General features: G+C 39.6%; 1 protein-coding gene across 3 annotated transcripts in view; it reads right to left on the bottom strand.

The window, feature by feature from the left end:
- Positions 1-848: 848 nt before the first annotated feature.
- insc (INSC spindle orientation adaptor protein) overlaps positions 849-17,583 on the bottom strand; it is a 61,446-nt gene continuing 44,711 nt past the window's right edge. For all 3 annotated transcript variants that reach the window (XM_008410812.2, XM_008410814.2, XM_008410813.2), the window contains exons 7-13: positions 11,222-11,347; positions 6,416-6,587; positions 6,098-6,276; positions 5,943-6,009; positions 4,758-4,913; positions 3,187-3,263; positions 849-1,619 (exon numbers count right to left, since the gene is read on the bottom strand). In XM_008410812.2, coding sequence (XP_008409034.1) covers positions 1,491-1,619; positions 3,187-3,263; positions 4,758-4,913; positions 5,943-6,009; positions 6,098-6,276; positions 6,416-6,587; positions 11,222-11,347 — 906 coding nt within the window. In that variant the 3' untranslated portion in view covers positions 849-1,490. The remainder of the gene's footprint in view (positions 1,620-3,186; positions 3,264-4,757; positions 4,914-5,942; positions 6,010-6,097; positions 6,277-6,415; positions 6,588-11,221; positions 11,348-17,583) is intronic.

Genomic DNA, 17,583 nt, shown 5'->3' with positions numbered 1-17,583 from the left:
ATTCTTGTTGATTGTGCAAGAGGCTCTACCTCTGCTTTTCAAAGATGTACAGTTGTATTATTGTTGAGTCAGGATGTGGCCAGCAGYAGCTTATTTGGATTTAAATCTACAAGGCCCTGAAACAGCCCATTCTGAAAATAGGCAGAAGTCAGCAGACAAAATTTACATAATCAAAAAATATTTTGTGCAAAACAAATGTCATGAATTTGATTTGTGTAGCCCAACATACATTTCCCAACCTGTTCAAAGAGGCATAAAATCCCCTGTTTAATCTTCAGTTTTAGTCTGAACTTAAAATGTTGTTTTATGGGCCTTTGGATCATATATTCTCAATATTTCAACTTTATTCTGCAAAGTAAATAATAAAAAAATACAAATTCACTTTTTTTTTTACCCTATTTTATCTTTTGCATGACTGTGACTTACCTACTGTTTTTTTTAAAAAAAATCTACTTAATAGTCAGAAATGCAAAACAGATTTAACTAATTAATGGGCAAAGTAATCCTGAAATTTTTTTAAAAAAACAACAGAAAACTGTCTTGTCTTGCATAAAGGAAGGATAAATTGTTTTATAAAAAGAAAATGTTATTACAACTTTAAGAATATTTAAATAAAATCACAATGAAACAGCATTCAGACATACTTGAGCTTGTAGTCAAATCTCTCTCCTTTGTTGGGACTTTCTTCTTCATTTGACCTTTTCCTGCTCAGATTGCAAACTGATAAAAGTTTCTCTCCTAGTGGTTATAGTGGGTTCTGCTACTATAACGACTCAACCAAAAACATATACCACTCAAACACAAAAAAAAGCAATACAGAACAACACATTTAACAACACATTCAACTCTCTGACAAAGAATGTCTTTATTTAATGCATTGCATACGATAATGGTATATCTATATAAATAAAAAACTTTTTTTTTAATTTACGATTTATTTCGCAGCTGCAACTGTAATATTTGAAATTAATGGCAAATAGGTTTAAGGAAATAACGTAATGTGCCAATGTTTTTTTTTTAATTATTATTATTTTTTAACCAAGACAATCACCTCATATTTCTGAATCTGTCTTAAACAAACATTAAAATGATGTAACCTTTCAGGTAAAATACACTCATCACACAAACAACAAACAATCTTTGAAACACCTTTGGTCAAGAAGAACAAAAAGAAACCGCACAGTGACAGAATAAATCCAGAATTTGCACAATAATTACTGGCATATTCAATGTTCCGCGGAATAAATCGATAAGCTCTTTTTAACCTTAAGCACTGTAAACAATGAATACATTTACAGTGACTGTGGTCGTGTTAAGCCGTACATTCATCTCTAGGCATGCATATAATTATGTGTTCTGCATGCTCCGTGCGGCCAAATCCACGGTCGAACTCGGCGAAAAACGGACAAAGTTTCATTCGGAAGTTCAAACCGATGTGCGTGGATACGGCTCTGATGACGTCGTCCGTCAGGGCTATAATGTGCGGCTCGTCATACGAAGCTCTCCTCCATGTTGGAGCACAGCAGGAAAGAGTCGACCAGCCGTGGTTTGATGAGCTGGTGGTGGTCGGCCGCCTCGATGCTGTCCGGGCAGCCTGCCGCCAGCCTCCTCAGAGCCGCCTGGAGACACACAGGCATTAGACATGGGCAGAAATAATGCTGCGCGCTGAAAACACGTTGACATCTTGCTGTTCTGGGTGGTTGCAGCAACACATAGCATTGCAGAAAACAGGAATACAACTTGGGCTGTGTGGTGCAAAGAGTCAGACCTTTTGTGCATTTTGGCTTAAATCTATAATTAATTTTGATTAATCAATGATAGATTTTAACACTTAGCTTAAGTGTAAAACTTAAGCAAAGCTAATTGTAAGTAAATTTTCATGCAATGCCCGTAAATCTGACGCACATCCACAAACAACCGCAATGGATGAGACCGAAAGAAAACATGTTGGATTAAATCTATTATTAGCACGTTAATTTTGATCAAGTGCTATGCTTAAGCTAACACATAACAGATTTAAAGTGTTGACACATTAAAAATTTTAACGCAATTAATTGCGTCTTTTGTTCTTTTTTTTCACAGACAAAGGATCCACTTGGAGCCTTTTTGCACATTTCTGGTAGATCCATAAATCTAATACACATCCACAAACAACGATGTAAAGCCACTTCTCTTGGTCCACTGGGAGTTAACTTTTTCTTCAAAAAACGATCTGATGGGACTAGGGCTGTGATGATTCCTCGAATGATTCGAGTACCTCAATTATTAAAATTCCATGGGGCAAATTATCTGCCTCAAAGCTTTGTTAAATTATGTTTTATAATTTTGTTCTCATTGGGTGATTGATTATGTTGCGCACACCTCTCACTTCTGCCTCTGAGTTGTTGCTAAGTGGTAAAAACATTGTTAAAGGGTTAATAGAGGAGCAATGTTGTGATAACTTCCTGAAAGCGGAGTTTCAGAATGAGCAGGAGCTTCTTAAAGAGACAGAGGCCCAATTTTTTTAAAAGTTGTAACAACTGAAGGCAACATAGTTACTTGACTGCTATAAAATGGAACAATATGCCTGGAAAATACATAACACTGCCGCTTTAAGGTTGGAAATGATCCGTAGGAAGCTGTGCGTCCTTTGAAGGCCGATGTAGACGCTGCGCTGGCGCTGCCAAACCCCTGGCTAAAGGGATAAAATGGAATCGCATTAATGTGAAAAGACGAGTAGGGGCATTTCTCAGCCCAATTAATCCTGTAGCCGACGTTCACTTGAAATCACCACATCATAATCATTATGATCGGATTCAGAAGAGGACAAAGCTCTCTCTTATTCTATATGCATTCTGCGACTCAACACGTTTAAGATGATGCGGATACTCTTCTGTATCTCGGCTTGAAGTTACCGAGCTCGTGATATATTGTCACGCCTCAAACATTGCCTCACAGAAGTAATTAAGTTGGACCTTGGCTCTTTGCACCCATTTTCAGCGCGACTGCCAAATAATTCTACTGCTATGCCACGGAGATCCTTTATGGCTACAGAGGAGGATGTCTGACATTAAATGAAATAGGCAATTTGAATGTTTTGAAAGACTTTTTATTTGTTTTGAGGACACAGGGTCATTTGAAAGCCATTTGGAGTTCTGAAAGAACAAGCACTGAAGCATATAGAAACAGCCGACATGTTCCACCTACCAGGCAGGCCACCAGAACGGAGTCACTGTTATTTCTCTCTGTGGGGGAGCGGCACAGCTCAATGAGACGAGGGACAGCTAAACACAGTGGAGAAACACACACACACACACACGTTCACTTCTAAGAATATAGCTCTTCAGAATGACATGAAACACTGTGGCTTGTTTTGTCTGTTATCATTTCTAATGAACAGGATTTAAATAAAACCAGACATTCAGAGCAGGTGAGAAGTTTTATGTTCACTAGTTGTATTTCCATTAGAGACATACCGATCCAATATCAAAATCTGTATCGGTCCTGATATTGACAAAAATTATACATCGATATTGGTGACAATGTGGCCAATCCACAAGGGCAGATCTATTCACTCTAATTCTATGTTTGTACGCTGAGCGACGTCATAATTTATTTATTTTACATTATGTTTGGAATGCCTAATTGCACTTTCTGAACCATTTGAAAGAAGGTTTATTTTTACACGTTTGAGCAAGATAGTCAGTTTCAGTTTCTCTATTATTTATTTTAGATTGTCTGCGATACTCCTAATTAAACTGAGCAAATTAAAGTTGTGTTGTTTATACATGTTTGTTAGCTTGTGACGCTATTGGTTACAAGTGTGATGTACTGGTACAGAGTTATCAAATACATTTGTGATTTATGTCTGTGTTTAAAAAAAAAAACTTTCAATAAAATGTTTTTGTGCTACGATGAGGTGGTTGTTTGGTGGTATCGAGATTAGTGTATTCCACAAAACTGCAACAGAAACACTTTTTACTCCATCACGAGTCAGGCGATCAACAACAGGATGTTACTACTGGCGGACACGACAAAGAAGAAGAGAGGAAGTAGCTCGAGGATGACGGCTGTGTATGTTTTTTATTGACTTACTGTGTGAACCAGCTAATTAACAATTTTACTTGTGTTTCTTATTTAACAGAAACAACGAAATTGCAAAATTGTGTTTTATTAACACGTTTTGTGCTCATTTGTAATGGAAATGCAGCTAAAGATGAATATCACATTTGAACTATTCTTTTCGCAATATTTACTGATTTTACAACAAACATATTTGATTACTTTTTTTAAACAAGAACTGAGTGCACATGTTTGAATTAATTGTGAATTTTCTTATTCAAACAAGCTCAATCTGATACATGTAGGCTAAAACACACAATTTACCAAGATACCGAAGCTGATTTATACCATGTAGGAAAAAAATAAAATTCACAGGAAGTCATAATTGTAATAAGTCATGGACCTGTTTGACGAGGTCATTTTTTTGTTTTTGTTTTTACAAATGGATCATAATAACTAGCTAATGTGTGTGACAAAAGAGGAACATTTAAAAGCATCTTTGCACATTTGCCTTAGTTTACATCTCTTTGTTTCTTTCACTGACTGTGCTGTACTTTTTTAAAACATTGAAGTTATCATTAGCCCTGGACTCAGAGCAGTTGCCATTTTTAGTTCTGCTTTTTTAAATACTTCATTTTCCTGCTGTGTTTTTTCCACCGTTTTTATTTTTTAATTTTTTAAAGGAGGGGCAGAACCAATGAGGCGTAACCTTTCACCTTTCAGCTGGATGGCAGTCTGGGCCACATCGGGGTCTCTGCTCAGCCGGGCCAGAGTGACCGCAGCTTTCTGCTGGACACGCTCGCAGGCAGCCACCTCTGACGGGTTGGAGGACGACGGTTTCTCCCCCAGCAGCAGCAGCAGCCTCTCTATTCCTGATGGGAGAAAAAACACAATGACTCGTTTAGAAAGAACAGAAGCATCACTTTTACGCAGCAGAAAGACTTTAAAATGGTAATAATAAGGAGCAGTTTGGAAAATAATTAATCCCCAAAACATTAGGAATGCTTCAGGTCGCGTGAAGTTGGTTATTTATAAATAATTTATGAGCAGAACAAATATAATAATAGATGAGTTACTAACTAATACTCAAACTCTTGTCAGGCAAACTCCAAAAGATGACTAGATGCTGCCCTCTGGTGGAATAAACAGTAACTACACTCCATTCACTCAGCTTATGTGAATGTTTTAGCACATATATTTTTTTATACAAATTTTTGCAGGAGGGTTATATATATATATATATATATATACAGAATGATCTTTTCATAATAAGGTGATTATTATTTTTGTAGAAAAAACTGTAAGTCAAAAAAACAACTTAGGTCATTATTTTAATAAAACGACGACATGCTGAATGACAGCAGAGATGCATTTAAAATGAATCCGAAGGAAAATCTTCATTTGTTACAAAAATTTAATTTCACACCGAAAAATTCACAGAAAAGTTCTTAAACTTTTGATTTGAGAACGTTTACTAAGAGGGAACTACTTATGCAGTGGGAACATTATCAAAGATGCAACGGTGACCCATTTTTTCTTTTTTGTTTTTTACCACAAGATTTTCATTTTGAATTTATTCTGGTAATATTAAAACTATTCCAGTATTATTTGACATTGTTATACATTGTTATATATTAGCCTAACGTTCTGTCGTAGAATTCACCTGAATTCAAAGTTCAAATAAACAGAAGCTGTGGAACACGCTTGTCAAACAAGATGGCCGCCCTGGCATCACAATGAACTATGAAAACCCAAGAAATGAATTGGTTAAAAAATGTAAATTTTCAGAAACCAAAAATTAGATTCATTGATAAAAGTGGTTTGTGGTCCAGGTCTACAATAACAAAAAATAAAAACATGGGAAACAAAAAATGAGAAACCGCAGCAGTAAATCTGATTACCTTGCTCCTGCAAGACTTCAGAAGCACACGACTCCAAAACAGAAAGATTTGCCAAAATGGTCACCACCTGAAGTAGAAGTGATGCAAAAAGAAAAAAAAGATGAGTAAATAGTGTGTGCGTGTGTGCTGGGGCCGGTTTCGGCTGCTTCCGGTACCTGGTCTTTGGAGTAGGGCGTGTCCACTCTCTGGCGGTCCTTGCAGGCCTGCAGCAGGATGTGGATGGCGTTCAGCTGCAGCAGGATCTCACACGCCATGCTGTCGAAGAATGTGATGTTGGCCAAGGCCGCAGAGGCCAGGAGGAACACTTCGCCACAGGAGGCGCTCTCGCACAGCTCTGGCAGAGGAAACAGCAACCTATTTAAGTCTCAACAAAACAACATTTGCTGCAACAAATTGTTGGAAAACAAATAGACGTTTTTTTGTGTGAACAGAAAGTTTTTTTGATGCAGATTGTTTTTGGCGTCACCACTCACTGATGAGCGCTGTGACGATGTCGTGCATGCTCTCCAGGAAGCTGGCCAGGTGCTGGGTGGAGGTGTGGTGGGGTGACGTGATCTGGGCCACCACGGCCGCAGCCTCGGCCCGGGCAGCCTCCACACTGCTCTCATCGGTCAAGATGTCTGCCAGGCACAGGATCCCGTCCACCTGCAGGTTGGTCACAAACACACCGGACTAGGTCAGTGGGAAACTGGCCTCTTCAAGGGGAGCATTATGTGTTTTTCAGCAACATCTGATCATTTTTGTAGCACAATCAAGAAGCTGTTACCTTGACTTGTTAAAAAATCTAAAAGAAATGAATCAGATTTAGTAATTTAACGCCCTTAAATTGGGCCTCAGTCTTTTTAAGAAACTCTTTCTGAAACTCCACCTTCAGGAAGTCATCACAAGATGGCTCCTCTATTAACCCTTTCACAACCAGCGTTGCACTGAGAGGAAGCTCCTATAATTAGCTCAGCTGGTGTTTGCTAATTGCTGCTAGCTAGTCTGAAGGAGTTGAGCGGGGGAGTCGCGGGGGGAGGGGTGATGCGTGAGCTGAAAGCTTGGAAACGGAGGCGCCTCGAAGGCAGAGCGAGGTCCACCCAGGCGTTTTGGACAGCCACAGTTGCAATGGTATCAATGGTTACCATGGAGATTAGAGGATCGCTCAAATAGGCATGAAAAAATCAAGGGAACACTCCTGGTACGTTTTTGATGAGGCAAAAACATTATAACATGATATGAAGCTTAACAAAGTCAATTTTATGCAATACTGCCTCTTTAAAACAAGCATTCCTGCAGCAACACCTTCACTGTTGAGGTTTCAGGTTAAAGAAACCAAATGAAAACCCACTGTTCATTTGCGGACGGTCATCCTCAAAACTTTCAACTAATCAACAGGTCTAGACTTTTAAACCAACTTACTGGACCAACATGTGAGCAGCAGCAAGGTTCTGAGCAACACTTCACACTAAACTTAATTAAATCCTATGAAATACACGGAAGATTGTGGAAAAATACTTTTAGCAAAGTTCAGCATTTACTTTCATGAGTGATGTTAGAGCAGTATCTTTCAAAGTAGTTGCTCTGGCCACCATGGGGCGCTGTGGAGGCCTCAGAATGTTAGAGGAAATCAGTTAAAGCAATTTTTTTTAAAAACTGMAAAAAAAAAAAAAAAAAAAAAAAAMAWAARAAAAATTTTTAATTCGATTTTTTAAAAAGCTTTTTTTCTAAGTTTTATATAAGTTTTATAAGTCATTATTATAAAATATAAGTTAAAATAACTTAATGAAGTGTTATTTTCTATGCTCGTGTTTCTGATTGGCTCCCAGTCAAATTTATTAAGCTGCTTTGCTCTTCAAGCTAGGAGCCTCAAAAGGGCCTCAAAAAAGTTTCTCACACTGCTGCAAAAACCCCTTAAGAACTCATGACCATTTAAAATCAGAAAGTATGAGGCAGCAGTTTTGTTAAACAGTTGATTCTAAAAGTTCTAAAAGTTGATGTTTCTTTACATATTTTGTAGCATCATGTCTGTGGGTTTGGAAATGGGCTTAGCTTCCAGAAGCTAATCCTTGTTCGGGTGCCATGTTAAGGAAAAGTTTAGGAATCCCTACAGAGCCGATTCCAGAGACTGTCATGCTTTAGTACCGATCATCCACCAGGGGGCAGTGTTGTTCAGTTTAAAGCGCACCGGCAAACATCTGTTAACCTGCGCCTGTATTAGACCTCAATGATAAGCTGTAAATGTTTGAATGAATACACACTGCAAAACACAGCAGAATAAACTAAAATGCATTTTTTTGGGGGGGTTAACCTACATGCGTGTGGGGAAAACTAATTAGCTTTGCATATTAATTAGCTGTTTCTGACACTGCTGTCACAGGTCCCAGCAGCAGTCACATTTCTCATGTGGGAACAGAATGAACCAGAAGCTGCTGGGAGCTCAGCCTCCAACCAGATATGTTTGAAAACTAAAAGTTTACCAACAAACATCTCAAGTGGAGCCGGCTGTCAGCTCTCAGCCTTCCACACCTGTCAGTCTTATCTGCAGACGAGCATCAGCCCGCCGAGCTTCACAGGACAACTTCCTATTTTTGTCTCTGCGGACGTCAGCAGCACCGCGCAACAGCGGCCCACTGACGTGGAACCGTTCGCTCTCCACGCCCACGTTTATCTACGGTTTCATCCTCCCCCCCAACCCCACCGCCAGCAGGACCGCCCTCCTCCCTTCTCCTTCGTAAAACTGGATGCTCCCCCAGCTCCTCGTTTACAGGACAGTAAATGTATCTGCATTAATCTGTTCGCCCGGTCGTCTTTACATAACCGTCAGACGTGCCAGATAAGTTAGAAGAAAGTTGGCGCAACGTAAACCTGGGAGCTCGGCATCAGGAAATAACAAAGACAAAACATATTTTTATGTTTTGATGTTATTATCTTAGAAAAAAGTTTGTGTTGTAGCTAAAGGCCTTTGACTTTAACAAAAAATGCTCTGCCTGCTTCAGTCTGTGACAATATTTACACAGGATATGAAAAGTAATGCAGCAATTTTCACTTAGTCAACTTAGACAATGTTTGTTTTCAACAGATAACTAAGAAATAACTGCAGACAAAAGGACATTTTGTATGTTTGTTTACAAATCACGTATTGGCTTAGTACCAAAATACCTTAAAAACCTGTTGTCATAGTAACAATCTCCCAGACCTCTCAGGTCTTCTGGTTCTGGTCTGCTGTGAATCTCCAGAACCAGAACCAAACATGCAGCTGTTAGCTTCTATGCACCACAGATCTGGAACAAACTTCCAGCAAACTGCAGAACTGCTGGAGCACTGAGTTCCTCTAAATACAGGCTAAAGACTCACCTTGCCAGTCATAATAACTGGAACTTGATCAGTAATTCTGATGATGGCATTTGACTAAATGTAATGTTTATTGCTTGCTTCATAATTGATCACTATGTGATTTTTTTATTATTATGTAAAGAACTTTGAAAGCAAACAAGCCTTTATTTTCCACATAATTACTGTCTGTTTTTAAACTATTTTCCAAAACATGCATATTTCTCTTTCTTGAAAGCCCAGCAGCCGTCTTCTGCCGGCTAACTGGTAGTGCTCAGCAACAGGTGGGGGTGGGGCTGTGATGTCACTCTGACACTTCCTCTGGCATGCCATTAAAAGGACTACATATTGTAGGAACACCATGATGAAAAACGTTTGTGTTGGTACACCTTGAAACCAGAAACAGAGTGTAACTATAGCAACACAGTTGGTGTTTGGTAAACTCCACATAGCTTCAAACTTCCAAAACAAACACCACTGTCTTCCTTTCTACTTCATCCCTTATCAATGAGGAACCTTCCACAACGTAGCATCGTAATGACGGCAGTAAGTGCTGGAGTTTTCTCTACACCTGCATCTTTCCTAGCTCAACATAGACAGGTGTCTTTCTCAAGCCTGAACGATCGGCGGGTAGCGCTCCGTAGCTCAGACCCGCCTGACAGCCCCCCCTTCGGGACTGGTTTGCTAATCCAGGGCGGACTTCGCTTCGCGACGAAGCGTCTTCACAGTTGGATAACTCCTGCCATTACCAGCTGCTCTTTCCGCCAACAGACACCGCTGCGGCATCATTATTCGCCGGGATCATGTTGCGTTTTGTCTCTCCGGCTCGGCTGCTGTTTATTTTTGGTCGTACTCTCCGCAGAGAATGAAGGAGGACAGACAATAAGGGATGTCTCATTAGCTTTCTCTCTGCCTGCCACGCCCTCTTTGTTTTGCATGCACAAACGCCAACAGGGTTGGACAATTCAGCTCAGTACGGTCCTGGTGTTTGACCTGTCAGCTTAGCATTCAGAAGCTCCAACTAATGACCGCATGAATAAGTCCTACAGGGCCTGACTGGGAGTCATGTAAACAGACATTCACTTCATCTAGTCATAATATAGCAGACGTTGTCTCTCTCATTGTCTGAAAGTTACACAGCAGAGTTTCATAAAACTTATTAGGAAATTCATTCTCAGAAAGTCAAATGACTACAAATATGAAAGTACTGAAGAGAGGCGTGAAACAAAGGTTGGATGCAACAGTGACAAACCCAACTTGCTTACACCAAGGCGTGCCTAACCATTTTTCTATAGCATGTGGCAAAGTGGATCAGAAGCCCAAAATATCCTTTAGACCCGTATCTTTCTACCTAGATGTACGTTTTGCAGATGAGGTAGTTCTGTTGATGTCTTCCAGCAACGACCTTTAACGTACGCTAAAATGGTTTCAATCTAAGTGTGGAGAGGCAGTGATACTCAAATAACTGATATATAGGCTACATATATATAATATAAGCTACCCCTAACTTATGGACATGAGAGATACAACATGACTGAAAGAATAAAATTCTGGATTGAAGCACTAGAAATATTATTCCATTCCTTCGTAGGGTGGCCTCATCCAGCTGTAGAGTTAAGGGTAAGAGTGTCATCATCCAGCGGGAGATCCAGTGAGATCGAAAGGAGTCAGAGTTAATGCCCTTTGGAAGATTTCTGAGCATATTCCACAGATTTAGACTTCCCTCAATCCCACCTGACCCAGGATAACCATGAGATTCGTAAGAAACTGAAGAGAAAAATGAGAGAAATGTTACTCCCATGATGCCGTCTTGAAGTTAAAGAGATGTAGTGTAGTGTAGAGTGTAGATGGATGTTTGGGCTTGAAGTCACTCAGACTTCATTCTTTTGAACACGCTATAAAACAGATGGAGAAGATGTTCCTCACAAGTGGATAAAGGAAACTGTGTGTGTTAGAGACTGATGTACCTTGTCCAGCTGGTTGATGCCCTCTTCCACGCAGCAGATGGAAGCCACCGTTCTCAGAGAGTGAGCGTAGAGGTCTCTGAAGCGGTCCTGCCTGCAGATCTTGAACAGGGCCACCACAGCTCCTTCCTGTACGCAAATGGAAAACACCATTTAATCTACAGCCATCAAGAAAGACTTGTTAAGACTCGGGGCCAATCGATTCATGAAACTGACCTGCATGCGTATTGAAGTAATTGATTATCAGCTGCAGTAATCAATGAGATGGCAACGATAACATATGTTACTCATATTTTATTCACTGTTTTGTCAGAATTATTTTTCATTGGTGCTTATTTCCTGCGGTCATTGGGAAGTTTATAAAATGTCCTAGAGAGAAGCTTGTTTTAGTCTGTAAACAGACGACCCACTAATGAAAACACTCACTGCTTCATTCAGGTCTATGGACTTTGTAGTTTCTGCCCTGGGATGAATTTCCCATTATATCTTCTGCAAACCTGCCAGCTGATCTGATGTGAGAGGGCTGTAGAGAACAAGCGTTGTATTGTGCTACATTCAGGATGTGACTTTGCGTGATGCTTCAGATTCGGAACTAAGGATATTCCCACGCGATCTGTGTAGCAGCTGTCTGGATGTGTTAACCTGAAGAGACGCCGGCCTCACACCTCCACGGCCTGCAACACCTGTTGTCTCTTTCCAACCTGCAACCTCGAATAAAACTCCAGACGGTTTGGTTTCTGACTGAGTCACTGATAGAAAACCCAGAAATCAGCTTTCTTTGGTTGGTATTTGCTGTCTTATGAGATTTAGTGAATATCTGATTTTCTTCATGTTCTTTTGTCGTTCCCATCTTGAAGAGAAACTAAGAAAAGTGGCCTCTGTGTTACAAGAATACTATAGAGTAGACTGTATTGCGGGAATAAAAACTTTATTTTCGTAATATTATGACTTCATTCTCATATTATTTTGACTTTATTCTCATTTGACTTTATTGTTGTAATTTTATGACTTTATTCACATATAATTACATTATTATTGTATTGTTACGACTTTGTTCTCATTTTATTTTGACTTTACTCTCATATCTCGACTTTATTCTCGTATGACCTAATTCTTGTAATAATCTGACTTTAATTTTGTAATTATATTTTGTTCTTTTAAATCTTTTCTTAGTATGAAAGTAATACTCAGTGTTATATAATAGGTGCTGCTAGTAGAGGGAAAACTTTCAGCCTCAAACTCAAACTAAATGTCTCCTCCTCTCCAGAGCCGACGTCACACTTTCTCGTAACAAAATGAGACGCCACACGTCACCGTCCGCTTTTGTCTTGTGGACGTGCATAATTGGACAAAATGACACGTCAAAGTGCTCCTTGCTACCCGGATCCAGAGCCAGCAGCGTCGCTCTTGGCCCTGGAGAGTCCAAGGGACCTGAGATGGCCAGCGGATTTGGCTGGCTCCTCTCGGCGAGCCAGCCAGCTGCAGAACCTCTCAAATCCCTCCTGCAATTTCTGATGTCAGCTGAAACAAGTAAAACTATGCATGTCCCATGAATGGAAACCAGCTAGCTGAGAAAAAAATGAAATAAAATAGATTTGCAAGTCGGTAATAGCGGGCATTTTCTCTTTTGCTTGGTGTAAACAAACAAAAATAGCTTCTTCACTCGTTCCGTGTTCGGTGTGAAAGCGTCCCTCTGTCGAAACGGATTAGGAGCGGATGAATTGTATCCCCCCGTGCACACGGCTGGAATTACCTGGAGGAAGACGAAGCCTGTAACTACCACCATTATCCTAATAAGGCCATTATGCTGGACTGGCATGTCTCGTGTTGTGCTGGGGCCGTGCCGCTGAGGCTTGGAGTGGTTAATCATCCTGCCCTCCAGCCTGACCGCTCTTCCCTGTTCGCTGCCTACGCAGTCCCGCTCTGCGTTACCTGGCAGGACTGTCGCCGCCGTCACACACGCTGTGGAAAAGCTCAGGCTTCTGATTCAGGATGCTCAGGTTTGTCCCTGTTGTTTCGCTATGAAGGCAGAAGATATTAAAAAAAAAACAAAAAACAAAAAAAAACAAAACGATCCAGCTGGATCTGAAAAGGACTCGTTTTATTTTTCAGTGTGTATAAAGGTGGAAAACTTTTCTTTCCAAATAGATTTACTTCTATCTTTTGCTGATTATATTTCAGATGTTCATTTTGGCCCAAGCATAATTAGCAAGTAAAGGGATTTTATATGATTTTTTCCCCTATTGTGGCTGATTACTTTGACGGCTTATTAGGGCTATACTAAAAAAACAAAATACAAATTAAAAAATTAAGTGAAAGGAACAAAGTTAAAGTGATGCTAGAATAAAGTCGTAACAATGAGAACAAAGCCATAATAAAATAATATTAAAATTGTAATACATTAAAGAAAAATCTCATAATTTGACTTTATTCTCGTAACTTTATAACTTTATTCTCATATGACTTCATTCTCATAGATTATGCAGATGGTGATTTGTAAAAAGACAAATAAAGGTGCACACGTTGAATGATATTTGATGTAGTTTTATCCACACATGTGAAAAGTATTCACCCCTTGAATGTTGTACCATTTTAATTGCTTTCACAAATCAATCATGATGAGCTCTGGTTGTGGCTGATTAATATAGCTGCAAAGGCACTTTTTACAGCCATTATCATATTATTGTTTTCATTATTACTATCCCACTCATTCTAAACTGACAGTAACACACCAAGCATCACCATGCTTGACAGTTGCCTCACTTTGAAAAACTCTTTCCCTCTTCGTTGAGGTGAAAGGCCTCGCTCTGGGTCTAAAACACATTTTTTCTTGCCTAACGTGCAGCTGCATGAAGGAAGCAGCTAAATCTATTCTGAGGAAAAGTTTTGGCTTGTTCCTGTTAGCAGCTGCAAAGTTCAGTCCAACTTAAAGGATTCGTTTCATTTGGAGGGGGGAACAGTTTGGGTCCGACGGTTCAAATTTCTTCATCAAGATTAAAGATTCCAACAGAAATAGGACGCGATGGTCTTCCCAAAACGCTAACCTGCAGCCTCTTTAAATTTGTTTGAGCCATGCTTTAAAGCCAATGCCTTGCCAAGAAGCCAATCGAATTGAAAGGAACACATCCCTGCTGGAGTAACACCAGAGTCTTGTGGATTGCTATAAAACCCATGTGTTCGAGGTATGACTTGCTATTTGGGCTTTTACCCATACATTAGTGGTAATGTATGTATATGTAGTGGTGTACATGAGAAAACCAGATCCACATCACTCCCCAGATCGGTTTACTGTTTCTGGTTAAAATCATATTCCAACATTTCAAATAATTCCCTACCAGCTGTGGCGAAGTAATGGGGAACTAACAGACTCAGCCGTCTCAATATGCATGGAGATGATTCTGTACAACCGGATTATGTGAAAGAGCAGGTGTCCAAACAGCACGCCGTGTTTTAGGGACGAAGGCAACAGATGTTCTACATCCTGGTTGTAAGGCATTAATATTGAAACATTGAGGTCTAGTTGGTTGTTTCAGACGACTGCAGTGATGTCAGAGGCTTTAGATTGGTAGCCAAAACCAAAAAGGCGTGGAAGAAAATGAAAAACTACCAGTTTAATGGATCAGAGAAGGGCCAAAATAGTAAAGACTGAGGCAACAATCATCTCCAGGGTGATCAAAGGTCTACCGTTCCTGTGAGTACCGTAACAATCAGCAGACGCCTGTCCGGAGTCAAGCCATCACCAAAAATAACTGCACTAAAGAGAAATGCCATCGGATTTTATGGGTTGTTTTGGACATAAAATCACTGAAATCAAGTCAGTATACACTGAAACGTACGTTGAGTCAGACATCAAGTTACAGAAATGTTTTTTATACAATTGTATCCGACATACAGCTCTGAAAAAATTAAGAGACCACTTACCATGATCAGTTTCTGTGATTTTACTTTTTATAGATATATGTTTGAGTAAAATGAATATTGTTCTTTTATTCTATGTACTACTGACAACATGTCTCCAAAATTTCAAGCAAACATTAAGTATTTATTAGCAGAAAATGAGAAATGGTCAAAATAACAAAAAGACGCAGCGCTTTCAGACCTCAAATAATGCAAAGAAAACAAGTTCATATCCATTTAGAAACAACAAAACTAATGTTTTAACTCAGGAAGAGTTAAGAAATCTGTATTTGGTGGAAAAACCATGAAGTTTTCAAAAGGCGTCATGCTGAAAGAAAACATTGTCTAACATGTTATACAAAGGCAACGTACAACCCTAGAGGTCAGAGTTCACATGTGACTTCATAGCAAAGACTTTTTTGGCAGCAGAAGATAGTGAGCTTCTGTCTCTATCTTGAAACAGAAACTCACAGCTTTGTTGGAAAATGGAACAAAAGCAGAAAACATCTAAAAATATATATTTTTATAACCAGGCACACTTTGTCTCTGCACGCCTTCAACTGGCATGACATCCCAATTGTACCAGTTGACAGTCAATATTGGGGGTGGGATTAATATAAAGTAATGTAAATGAACAGTCTTTGCTATAACACCAACAGGTGGCCCATCAAGTCTGAGTACAATTCTTCTGGATCTCTGAGGCCTGTTTTCTCACTAGCCCTGTTTGCAAAGTGTCAACATTTAAATGGTTATATCTTATTCATTTTTTATTTGACGTCATTAGAAAGCTAAGAATCCACACTTCCAGAATCAGCAAATAACTCAAAACGAGACTTGTTCATGGTTTTCTCATCACATATCAGATTGCTTCATGCAGAAGAGGAATTACCCTGGAGATTGATGGGTCCAACATCACAACAACCTCAAGCGCAATAAATGAGTAACACCTTAGCTCCAGATCAATCAGATTAACATCACGAAGACACCAATCCAATCTCCAGACTTTAGTCCCAGAGAAAACTCCTCAGAAAGGCATCAAATAATTATTCCCAGTGCATTTCTGTGAATGGAAATGCATGCTATCAAAATAACTGAACTTTACTCACTCTTTTAGGAGCACTGCCGTTATTAAGGAGCTCAGAATTGTTAGGATATTTATGTCGATGATGAGTGCGTATAAACTTCTGACCAGAACTGTAAATCCTATCTAGCTTACAGTTTATAGTTTGGCTTCTTGCCAGTTTCGCTCTGACTCTTATTCTTCTTATCCTTACCCCCACCCCTCCTTTCACTGTCCTTTTTCTAATTAAGGTAAAACAATCTATGTGGATGTGTTGGAAATATTTCTGAGCTCCAGCAGCAAATCTGCAATGTGGCCCCATATATCACTGAAAAAGTGATCATTTCTGCTACTGTAAAGCCAGACGATGGCTGGTTTTAGAGGAAATATCTTTTGCGTCTCTCTCTCTCTCTCTCTCTCTCTCTCCCTCCGAGTATCTCCCACTTTTCACAGATTGCTGGGCTTCTCGTTCGCTACTTCCCCGTCTCTTCCACCCATTTCACCCTCATTCCCTAAATGGATCCCTCGGAGGACTGTTCCGCTCACACTTCATGCGTCTCCATCCGTGTCTCCCCAGCTATACGGGCCCACACTGCGTGTAATTTGTTTCCGTCTCATAGTTTTATGAATCATTCCCTCTGCTCCGCTGAGCTCGCTGGCAGGAAAGGAGGTGATTTAGAACAAGATATACAAGCAGAAACCTTGTCAGTGAGAGTTTAAGTAATTTTCTTTGAGATGACGCGACGCTGAGCAAACGACTTGTTTGAAGCAGGGACCACATGGTGGGCTGGCATGCTCTATGCAGTCAGAAACGTCTGGGCAGCAAAGGCTTGACTTTGTGTCTTCTAATAACTCAATTCAGTAAAATTCAAAAATTCTTTATTTGTCCCAAATGAAAACCGAATATCGTAACTCCAAGTAACTTCAAAGAGTCGCTGTGAAGGATTGAGCTGTGGGGAGGGAGGATCTCTGGTAGCAGTCAGTCTTGCAACACATCTGAAGAGGCCTCTGACTGAAGACAGCTGCTGTATGACAGCCTGTATGACTGTTGCACTGTAAAAACACAAATTGTTACCAATAATTTTTTTCTACCTTCCAGTGTAAATATCGTATCACACTTGAATTAAGACAAAAAACCATTTAAAAGTTACTTTTCAGCAAGATGAATAAGCTCATGTAAAGTCAATAATTCAGATACATAAGTACTAGCTCCACTTTTCTTCACAAAAAACAAATAAAATGTCTTGTTATAGATGGAACTAGTCCTTTTTAATTTGTATTCAAGAATTAGTGATTTAAAACAAGCTCAGACATCTTGCAAGAAATTTACTTTCAAATAATTTTTGTCTTAATTTACATGTACTAACGGGTTTGCACTAGAAACTAGACATAAAAACTTAGATTTTGT

Source organism: Poecilia reticulata, linkage group LG6 (genome assembly GCF_000633615.1).
Source record: "Poecilia reticulata strain Guanapo linkage group LG6, Guppy_female_1.0+MT, whole genome shotgun sequence".
NCBI classification, from domain to species: domain Eukaryota; kingdom Metazoa; phylum Chordata; class Actinopteri; order Cyprinodontiformes; family Poeciliidae; genus Poecilia; species Poecilia reticulata.
This window is presented reverse-complemented; position numbering and strand designations above follow the sequence as displayed.